The 12,982-nt window shown below is 45.4% G+C and overlaps 1 protein-coding gene across 2 annotated transcripts in view; it reads left to right on the plus strand.

Annotated features, from left to right (window-relative positions):
- The window catches only part of phyhipla (phytanoyl-CoA 2-hydroxylase interacting protein-like a), a 29,009-nt gene that overhangs the window by 10,609 nt on the left and 5,418 nt on the right, over positions 1-12,982 (plus strand). The window contains exons 1-4 of one of the 2 annotated variants that reach the window (XM_058399969.1): positions 8,713-9,453; positions 10,746-10,936; positions 12,003-12,177; positions 12,685-12,802. In XM_058399969.1, the coding sequence (XP_058255952.1) occupies positions 10,775-10,936; positions 12,003-12,177; positions 12,685-12,802 (455 nt within the window). In that variant the 5' untranslated portion in view covers positions 8,713-9,453; positions 10,746-10,774. Of the gene's footprint in view, positions 1-8,712; positions 9,454-10,745; positions 10,937-12,002; positions 12,178-12,684; positions 12,803-12,982 lie in introns of those variants that run through there. The other variant, XM_058399968.1, reaches the window with a different exon arrangement.

Genomic DNA, 12,982 nt, shown 5'->3' on the forward strand with positions numbered 1-12,982 from the left:
CCACACTCATATCCACCATCTCCACATCTCCACACTCACATCCACCATCTCCACATCTCCACACTCATATCCACCATCTCCACATCTCCACACTCACATCCACCATCTCCACATCTCCACACTCACATCCACCATCTCCACACTCACATCCACCATCTCCACATCTCCACACTCACATCCACCATCTCCACATCTCCACACTCACATCCACCATCTCCACATCTCCACACTCACATCCACCTTCTCCACACTCACATCCACCATCTCCACATCTCCACACTCATTTCCACCATCTCCACACTCACATCCACCATCTCCACTCACATCCACCTTCTCCACATCTCCACACTCACATCCACCTTCTCCACACTCATATCCACCATCTCCACATCTCCACACTCACATCCACCTTCTCCACACTCACATCCACCATCTCCACATCTCCACACTCATATCCACCATCTCCACATCTCCACACTCATATCCACCATCTCCACATCTCCACACTCATATCCACCATCTCCACATCTCCACACTCACATCCACCTTCTCCACACTCACATCCACCATCTCCACACTCCCATCCACCATCTCATCTCCATCTCACACTCACATCCACCTTCTCCACACTCACATCCACCATCTCCACATCTCCACACTCACATCCACCTTCTCCACATCTCCACACTCACATCCACCTTCTCCACATCTCCACACTCACATCCACCATCTCCACACTCACATCCACCATCTCCACATCTCCACACTCACATCCACCATCTCCACATCTCCACACTCACATCCACCTTCTCCACATCTCCACACTCACATCCACCATCTCCACATCTCCACACTCACATCCACCATCTCCACATCTCCACACTCACATCCACCTTCTCCACATCTCCACACTCACATCCACCTTCTCCACACTCACATCCACCATCTCCACATCTCCACACTCACATCCACCATCTCCACATCTCCACACTCACATCCACCATCTCCACATCTCCACACTCACATCCACCTTCTCCACATCTCCACACTCACATCCACCATCTCCACACTCACATCCACCATCTCCACATCTCCACACTCACATCCACCTTCTCCACATCTCCACACTCACATCCACCTTCTCCACATCTCCACACTCACATCCACCACCTTCTCACATCTCCACACTCCACATCCACCATCTCCACATCTCCACATCTCACATCCACCACACTACATCTCCACACTCACATCCACCACTCACATCCACACACCATCCACATCTCACACTCACATCCACCTTCTCCACATCTCCACACTCACATCCACCTTCTCCACATCTCCACACTCACATCCACCATCTCCACATCTCCACACTCATATCCACCATCTCCACACTCCTCACATCCACCTTCTCCACATCTCCACACTCACATCCACCATCTCCACATCTCCACACTCACATCCACCATCTCCACATCTCCACACTCACATCCACCTTTCTCCACATCCATTCTCCACCATCTCCACACTCACATCCACCATCTCCACACTCACATCCACCATCTCCACATCTCCACACTCATATCCACCATCTCCACATCTCCACACTCACATCCACCATCTCCACATCTCCACACTCACATCCACCATCTCCACATCTCCACACTCACATCCACCATCTCCACACTCACATCCACCATCTCCACATCTCCACACTCACATCCACCTTCTCCACACTCACATCCACCATCTCCACATCTCCACACTCACATCCACCATCTCCACACTCACATCCACCATCTCCACATCTCCACACTCACATCCACCATCTCCACATCTCCACACTCACATCCACCTTCTCCACACTCACATCCACCATCTCCACACTCACATCCACCATCTCCACATCTCCACATCTCCACACTCACATCCACCATCTCCACATCTCCACATCTCACATCCACCATTTCCACACTCACATCCACCATCTCCACATCTCACATCTCCACACTCATATCCACCATCTCCACATCTCCACACTCATATCCACCATCTCCACATCTCCACACTCATATCCACCATCTCCACATCTCCATACTCACATCCACCATCTCCACATCTCCATACTCACATCCATCATCTTCACATCTCCATACTCACATCCACCATCTCCACATCTCCATACTCACATCCACCATCTCCACATCTCCATACTCACATCCACCATCTCCACATCTTCACATCTCCATACTCACATCCACCATCTCCACATCTCCATACTCACATCCACCATCTCCACATCTCCATACTCACATCCACCATCTCCACATCTCCATACTCACATCCATCATCTTGACATCTCCATACTCACATCCACCATCTCCACATCTCCATACTCACATCCACCATCTCCACATCTCCATACTCACATCCATCATCTTCACATCTCCATACTCACATCCACCATCTACACATCTCCATACTCACATCCACCATCTCCACATCTTCATACTCACATCCACCATCTCCACATCTCCATACTCACATCCACCATCTCCACATCTCCATACTCACATCCACCATCTCCACATCTCCCTACTCTCATCCACCATCTCCACATCTCCACACTCCACACCATCCACCATCTCCACATCTCCACACTCATCCACCATCTCCACATCTCCACACTCACATCCACCATCTCCACATCTCCATACTCACATCCACCATCTCCACATCTCCATACTCACATCCACCATCTCCACATCTCCATACTCACATCCACCATCTCCACATCTCCATACTCACATCCATCATCTTCACATCTCCATACTCACATCCACCATCTCCACACCTCCCTACTCACATCCACCATCTCCACATCTCCACACTCACATCCACCATCTCCACATCTCCACACTCACACCATCCACCATCTCCACATCTCCACACTCATATCCACCATCTCACACTCCCATCCACCATCTCACATCTCCACACTCACATCCACCATCTCCACATCTCCATACTCACATCCACCATCTCCACATCTCCATACTCACATCCACCATCTCCACATCTCCATACTCACATCCATCATCTTCACATCTCCATACTCACATCCACCATCTACACATCTCCATACTCACATCCACCATCTCCACATCTCTACATCTCACACTCCATCCACCATCTCCACATCTCCATACTCACATCCACCATCTCCACATCTCCATACTCACATCCACCATCTCCACATCACATCTCTCACATCTCCACACTCACATCCACCATCTCCACATCTTCATACTCACATCCACCATCTCCACACTCATCCACCATCTCCATACTCACATCCACCATCTCCACATCTCCCACATCTCCATACTCACATCCACCATCTCCACATCTCCATACTCACATCCACCATCTCCACATCTCCACACTCACATCCACCTTCTCCACATCTCCACATCTCCATCCACTCACATCTCACCATCTCCACACTCACATCCACCATCTCCACATCTCCATACTCACATCCACCATCTCCACATCTCCATACTCACATCCACCATCTCCACATCTCCCATCTCACTCACATCCACCATCTCCACATCTCCACACTCCATCCACCATCTCCACATCTCACACTCACATCCACCATCTCCACATCTCCATACTCACATCCACCATCTCACACATCTTCACATCTCCATACTCACATCCACCATCTCCACATCTCCACACTCACATCCACCATCTCCACACTCACATCCACCATCTCCACATCTCCACATCTCACATCCACCATCTCCACACCTCCACATCTCCACACTCACATCCACCATCTCCACATCTCCACATCTCACATCCACCATCTCCACACTCACATCCACCATCTCCACATCTCCACATCTCCACACTCACATCCACCATCTCCACATCTCCATACTCACATCCACCATCTCCACATCTCCATACTCACATCCACCATCTCCACATCTCCATACTCACATCCATCATCTTCACATCTCCATACTCACATCCACCATCTCCACATCTCCATACTCACATCCACCATCTCCACATCTCCATACTCACATCCACCATCTCCACATCTCCATACTCACATCCACCATCTCCACATCTCCATACTCACATCCATCATCTTCACATCTCCATACTCACATCCACCATCTCCACATCTCCATACTCACATCCACCATCTCCACATCTTCACATCTCCATACTCACATCCACCATCTCCACATCTCCACATCTCCATACTCACATCCACCATCTCCACATCTCCATACTCACATCCACCATCTCCACATCTCCATACTCACATCCACCATCTCCACATCTTCACATCTCCATACTCACATCCACCATCTCCACATCTCCATACTCACATCCACCATCTCCACATCTTCACATCTCCATACTCACATCCACCATCTCCACATCTTCATACTCACATCCACCATCTCCACATCTCCATACTCACATCCACCATCTCCACATCTCCATACTCACATCCACCATCTCCACATCTTCACATCTCCATACTCACATCCACCATCTCCACATCTTCATACTCACATCCACCATCTCCACATCTTCATACTCACATCCACCATCTCCACATCTCCATACTTACATCCACCATCTCCACACCTATACATCCACATCTACATCTCCACATCCACACCTATACATCCACATCTACATCTCCATATCCACACCTATACCTCCACATCTACATCTTCACATCCACATCTCCACATCCACACCTATACCTCCACATCTACATCTTCACATCCACATCTCCACATCCACACCTATACCTCCACATCTACATCTCCACATCCACACCTATGCATCCACATCTACATCTCCATATCCACACCTATACCTCCACATCTACATCTTCACATCCACATCTCCACATCCACACCTATACCTCCGCATCTACATCTTCACATCCACATCTCCACATCCACACCTATACCTCCACATCTACATCTTCACATCCACATCTCCACATCCACACCTATACCTCCACATCTACATCTCCATATCCACACCTATACCTCCACATCTACATCTTCACATCCACATCTCCACATCCACACCTATACCTCCAGATCTACATCTCCATATCCACACCTATAGCTCCACATCTACATCTCCACATCCACACCTATACATCCACATCTACATCTTCACATCCACATCTCCACATCCACACCTATACCTCCAGATCTACATCTCCATATCCACACCTATAGCTCCACATCTACATCTCCACATCCACACCTATACATCCACATCTACATCTTCACATCCACATCTCCACATCCACACCTATACCTCCAGATCTACATCTCCATATCCACACCTATAGCTCCACATCTACATCTTCACATCCACACCTATACCTCCAGATCTACATCTTCACATCCACACCTATAGCTCCACATCTACATCTCCACATCCACACCTATACATCCACATCTACATCTCCACATCCACACCTATACATCCACATCTACATCTCCACATCCACACCTATACATCCACATCTACATCTCCACACCCACACCTATACATCCACATCTACATCTCCACACCCACACCTATACATCCACATCTACATTTCCATATCCACACCTATACATCCACATCTGCATCTCCATATCTACACCTATACATCCACATCTACATCTCCATATCTACACCTATACATCCACATCTACATCTCCATATCCACACCTATACCTCCACATCTACAGCTCCACATCCACACCTATACATCCACATCTACATCTCCATATCTACACCTATACATCCACATCTACATCTCCATATCTACACCTATACATCCACATCTACATCTCCATATCTACACCTATACATCCACATCTACATCTCCATATCTACACCTATACATCCACATCTACATCTCCATATCCACACCTATACATCCACATCTACATCTCCATATCCACACCTATACATCCACATCTACATCTCCATATCTACACCTATACATCCACATCTACATCTCCATATCTACACCTATACATCCACATCTACATCTCCATATCCACACCTATACATCCACATCTACATCTCCATATCTACACTTATACATCCACATCTACATCTCCATATCTACACTTATACATCCACATCTACATCTCCATATCTACACCTATACATCCACATCTACATCTCCATATCTACACTTATACATCCACATCTACATCTCCATATCTACACTTATACATCCACATCTACATCTCCATATCTACACCTATACATCCACATCTACATCTCCATATCCACACCTATACATCCACATCTACATCTCCATATCTACACCTATACATCCACATCTACATCTCCATATCCACACTTATACATCCACATCTACATCTCCATATCTATCCACCTTATACACCACCTCCACATCTACATTTCCATATCCACACCTATACATCCACATCTACATCTCCACATCCACACCTATACATCCACATCTACATCTCCACATCCACACTTATACATCCACATCTACATCTCCACATCCACACCTATACATCCACATCTACATCTCCACATCCACACCTATACCTCCACATCTACATCTCCACACCTATACATCCACATCTACATCTCCATATCCACACCTATACATCCACATCTACATCTCCACATCCACACCTATACCTCCACATCTACATCTCCACACCCACACCTATACATCCACATCTACATCTCCACACCCACACCTATACATCCACATCTACATTTCCATATCTACACCTATACATCCACATCTACATCTCCATATCTACACCTATACATCCACATCTACATCTCCATATCCACACTTATACATCCACATCTACATCTCCATATCCACACTTATACATCCACATCTACATCTCCATATCTACACCTATACATCCACATCTACATCTCCATATCCACACTTATACATCCACATCTACATCTCCATATCTACACTTATACATCCACATCTACATCTCCATATCTACACCTATACATCCACATCTCCACATCCACACCTATACCTCCAGATCTACATCTTCACATCCACACCTATACCTCCAGATCTACATCTCCACATCCACACCTATACCTCCACATCTACATCTCCATATCCACACCTATACCTCCACATCTACATCTCCATATCCACACCTATACCTCCACATCTACATTTCCATATCCACACCTATACCTCCACATCTACATTTCCATATCCACACCTATACCTCCATATCTACATCTCCACCATCTGCATCCATATACACGTTACAGAAAAACTCCTTGTCATCCTCCTCTACACAAGATCCCTGTAATCCTAAATAAAGCAGCTTTTCATCATACAGTGTAGAAATCTCTTATGATGTATTAACATTTCATCAGACATTTTCTAGAATTTTCTGTGATGTCAGTTTCTGACTCAAGGCACTGTGTCGCCGTTCCCCTCCCGAGAGCTACGTATTTAATCAGCTTGGCAAGTTGCCATGGAAACTGTGTGTGTGTGAGTGTGTGAGGGGGAGAAGAGAGCAGCAAGTGGTGTGCTTGTGAGAAACATGTTTCTTTTGTTTGAGGGTTTAGTCGTGTTAAAGAGACAGCCGCGCTCTGTGTATTTATTCTAAACTTGTACATAAAGCTGTTTGGTTTCTTGAGCCGAAAACCTGTGACAGCTTTTCAAAAACAACCAAATCTGTTGCCGACTGCGACTGTAGACGCCATTGGTGTCTCTGAGAAGTAAAGATTTTATTCGTCCTATTCATACCGCATCCATTTTTACTTAATTTTTTTTTACTTTACGACTCCTGTCCTGAAGATGTATATACACCGATTTAACATTGTGAGCAGTGAGAGGTGAAGTGAATAAGACTGATGATCTCCTCATCATGGCACCTGTTAGTGGGTGGGATATATTAGGCAGCAAGTCAACATTTTGTCCTCAAAGTTGATGTGTTAGAAGCAGGAAAAATGGACAAGTGTAAGGATTTGAGCGAGTTTGATGAAGGACCAAATTGTGATGGCTAGACCACTGGATCAGAGCATCTCCAAAACTGCAGCTCTTGTGGGGTGTTCCCGGTCTGCAGTGGTCAGTATCTATCAAAAGTGGTCCAAGGAAGGAACAGTGGTGAACCGGAGACAGGGTCATGGGCGGTCAAGACTCATTGATGCACGTGGGGAGTGAAGGCTGGCCCGTGTGATCCGATCTAACAGTCGAGCTACTGTTGCTCAAACTGCTGAAGAAGTTAATGCTGGTTCTGATAGAAAGCAGTTTGTTGCTTATGGAGCTGCATAGCTGCAGACTGTTCAGGGTGCCCATGCTGACCCCTGTGCACCACCGAAAGTGCCAACATTGGGCATGTGAGCATCATAACTGGACCACTGAGCAATGGAAGAATGTGGCCTGGTCTGATGAATCATGTTTTCTTTTACATCACGTGGATGGCCGGGTACGTGTGGGTCACTTACCTGGGGAACATGGCACCAGGATGCACTATGGGAAGAAGGCAAGCCGACAGAGGCAGCATCATGCTTTGGGCAATGTTCTGCAGGGAAACCTGATGGCTGTGGCCTCTTTCAGCAGGATAATGTACCGTGCCACAAAGGAAAAATGTTTCAGGAATAGTTCGATGAGCACAACAACCAGTTTGAGGTGTTGACTTGGCCTCCAAATTCCCCAGATCTCAATCCAATCAAGCATCTGTGGGATGTGCTGGACTAACAAGTCTGATCTATGGAGGCCTCACCTCATGAGTTAGAGGATTTCAAGAATCTGCTGCTAACATCTTGGTACCAGATACCACAGCACACCTTCAGGGATCTAGTGGAGTCCATGCCTTGACTGGTCAGGGTTGTTTTGGCAGCAAAAAGGGGACTAACATGATATCAGGCAGGTGGTCATAATGTTATGGCTGATCAGTATATAAACCTGTGATTAAAGGACTATGGCTCAGAAGGTTGTGGGATTGAATCCCAGCTCCACCAAGATATCACTACAGTGCCCATGAGCAACAGGACATGCTGTTATTGAGAAATAATCAACTTCAGGGTGGTAATAGTAACTCTGTTCCATGTCAGGCTGGACCACATGGTCAGTGATTAGTTTTCTATAACAGCACAGCCCCAAGGTTATATTGCTAAGGGATTGGTTAACCAGTGCAGCAGTGAGCTTTCTGAATGAGAATAAGCTCCAGCGTGTACACATTGCCTCCTGAAAGACTACAGTAAGGGTTTGGTGTGTGTGAAGGCGTAGACTTGGGAGGATTCCCACTGATAAGCTGCTTGCGTGTTATCTCTCGGACACACTCGCAGGTTTGAGGTGGCGGTCTCTACTCCATGTGGAAGAACGACCGTGGACGGGTTTGTTTTAATTCTGTGAGTAACGTTTCCTCTCCTAAATATGAATAATACTGGCATTTCTGTCTACACTGCCATGAATAACTGTGGATTTGTGATTAGGAAAATGTTTTGTGGTCAGATGTAGAGAGAGAGAGAGAGAGAGAGAGAGAGAGAGAGAGAGAGAGAGAGAGAGAAAAGAAAGAAAGAAAGAAAGAAAGAAAGAAAGGAAGGAAGGAGGGAAGAAGAGAGAAAAGAAAGGAGAAAGAAAGAAAGAAAGAAAGAAAGAAAGTAAGAAAGAAAGAAAGAAAGAAAGAAAGAAAGAAAGAAAAAGGAAGGAAGGAAGGAAAGAAAGGAAGGAAGAAGAGAGAAAAGAAAAGAGAAAGAAAGAAAGAATGACAGAAAGAAGAGAGAAAAGAAAGAAAGAAAGAAAGAAAGAAAGAAAGAAAGAAAGAAAGAAAGAAAGAAAGAAAGAAAGAAAAAGGAAGGAAGGAAGGAAAGAAAGGAAGGAAGATGTAAATGAGACTCACAGTTAAAGTTCTTTAGGTTACTTATTACCTGCTATGCTATAAGCCTACTAAGTTACAGTAGTGTGTGTGTGTGTGTGTGTGTGTGTGTGTGGTGGTGTGTGTGTGTGTGTGTGGTGTGTGTGTGTGGTGTGTGTGTGTGTGTGTGTGTGTGTGTGTGTGTGTGTGTGTGTGTGTGTGGTGTGTGTGTGTGTGTGTGTGTGTGTGTGTGTGTGTGTGTGTGGTGTGTGTGTGTGTGTGTGTGTGTGTGTGTGTGTGTGTGTGTGTGTGTGTGTGTGTGTGTGTGGTGTGTGTGTGTGTGTGTGTGTGTGTGTGTGTGTGTGTGTGTGTGTGTGTGTGTGTGTGTGTGTGTGTGTGTGTGTGTGTGTGTGTGTGTGTGTGTGTGTGTGTGTGTGTGTGTGTGTGTGTGAGTGTGTGTGTGTGTGGTGTGTGTGTGGTGTATGTGTATGTGTGTGTGTGTGTGTGTGGTGTGTGTGTGTGTGGTGTGTGTGTGTGTGTGTGTGTGTGTGTGTAGTGGTAACTCTTCTTTGTTCTGGCACTGAGCTGCTGTAATAAACTTCCTCTAGGTGTGTGAACAGCTGAGTCACTGGCTGTCTCCACATGACAGATGAACCCCCGGCTCTCCGGCTCTCCGGCTCTCCCTGAAACTCTTACACTACTCTTCTTCTTCCTCTGTCTGTTTCATGTGTTTAGAGAAAAACACCTCTGTGATCTACTGAAGCAGTGATGATGTATTAACTCAGAGAGACGGCAAATGTAGTGATGAAGTCAATCATTTGTGTGTGTGTGTGTGTGTGTGTGTAGGTAAGGCAGAGGAGAGCGGCTTGGTGGAGATGGAGCTCCCGGTGCCCGTGAACATTCGGATCAGCAACATCACCTGCGACTCCTTTAAGATCTGCTGGGACATGGACCCTCGCACCAAAGAGAAGATCACACACTACTTCATCGACCTGAACAAGAAGGAGAACAAGAACTCCAACAAGTTCAAACACAAGGTGATGTTTAGGGAGATGTTGCTCTTCTCTCTCGAGCTGATGATCAGTAATAAAATCAGACTGTTTTCTGGTCAGAAATGAAGAAGATATAAAAAACAAAACAGAAATAGAAACATCAAGAAGCCTTTATTATCACCACATATACACTATATTGCCAGTTTTGGGACGTCTACCTTTACATGCACATGAATGTAATATGGAGTCGGTCCACCCTTTGCAGCTATAACAGCTTCTACTCTTCTAGGAAGGCTTTCCACAAGTTTTAGGAGTGTGTTTATGGGAATTTTTGACCATTCCACTAGAAGAGCATTTATGAGGTCAGGCACTGATGTTGGACAAGAAGGCCTGGCTCTCAGTCTCCGCTTTAATTCATCCTAAAGTTGTTCTATCAGGTTGAGGTCAGGACTCTGTGAAGTTCCTTCACACCAAACTCGTTCATCCATGTCTTTATGGACCTTGCTTTGGTCACTGGTGTGCAGTCATGTTGGAACAGGAAGGGGTCATCCCCAAACTGTTCCCACAAAGCTGGGAGCATGAAATTGTCCTGAAAAACAACACCTGAATTCAATGATTTGGAGCGGTGTCCCAAAATGTTTGGCAATATAGTGTATCTTACAGCACAGTGGAATTCTTTTCTTCACATATCCCAGCTGAGGAAATTCAGGGGTCAGAGTGCAGGGGCAGGTATGATATAGCGCCCCCTGGAGCAGGGAGGGTTAAGGGCCTTGCTCAGTTGCCCAACAGTGGAGCATTTTGGTGCTGGGGCTTGAACCCTGATCAACAACCCAGAGCCTTAACCACTTGATCCACTAATGCCGCAGCATGTGTTTTAATCAGAAATCTAAACTAGTTTTGATTGTTTATTGAAACTGTTCATCCTCTGAAGAGACTGTTAATGCTCTTACATGTAAAGTTTAATGTCTGGAGAGAAGCAGTGTTTTCTTCATCACTAATGAATCTTTCTGAGTGAATTTCTCAGTTGTGTAAAATTACACTATTCCGAGCTCCTCATGAACCCTGACCCCTCTGTAATGCTTCATTTAAAATTTCTCCTCCCTGTATCCAGGACGTTCCCACTAAGCTGGTGGCCAAGGCCGTGCCGTTGCCGATGACCGTGAGAGGCCACTGGTTCCTGAGCCCGAGAACCGAGTACACGGTTTCTGTGCAAACCGCTTCAAAGCAGAGTGATGGAGACTACGCCGTGTCTGAATGGAGCGATATTGTGGAGTTCTGCACTGCAGGTGAGCCTTAATAACACACTTTAATCACCATAACCTTAAAAATCTAACACACCTCACTGAAATCCTCCTACTGTGTGAAATAAATGAGAAACACCACACACACACCTACACACTCTCACACACACTTACTCACGCACACACACCTACACACACTCACTCTCTCTCTCTCACACACACACACACCTAAACACACTCACTCACTCACTCTCTCTCACACACACACACACACACTCACATGCTAGATGCTAGACTAAGTGAAACAAGATTCAATAAGGAGTTATTTTATTTATTTTATTATTTATAATTAATTTAATTTAAATTATTTTTTATTTATTTAAATGTATTTATTTATAATGAATGTATTTCATTTTAATTAATGTTTTATTTATTTACATTTATTTAAATGTATTTATTTATTTTCCTTTTTTTTTTTTTTTTACTGCAGTGCCCTTTACTCCATGTTTTATACTCTACATAACTGATGAAAGTGTTTCATGTGTTTTATAGATTACTCTCCTGTTCATCTGACTCAGCTGCTCCAGAAGGCCGAGGTTATCGCCGGCAGGATGCTGCCCTTCTCTGTCTTCTACCGCAATCAGAACCAGGAGTACTTTGACTACTGCAGGTGAGGAACTGCTAGCAGAATTCACACACCACACACTGATCCACACTGTAGACTTAGCAACACAATAAGATGGGTAAGAAGAAGAATTAATGATGAATAGATGAACATTTTGTCCACTTTTTTTTCCATTTTGTCTGATAGAAAGGTGTCAGAATACACAGTGCAGGACGGGTCAGAGCT

Source organism: Hemibagrus wyckioides, linkage group LG09, assembly GCF_019097595.1.
Source record: "Hemibagrus wyckioides isolate EC202008001 linkage group LG09, SWU_Hwy_1.0, whole genome shotgun sequence".
In the NCBI taxonomy this organism is placed as follows: Eukaryota; Metazoa; Chordata; class Actinopteri; order Siluriformes; family Bagridae; genus Hemibagrus; species Hemibagrus wyckioides.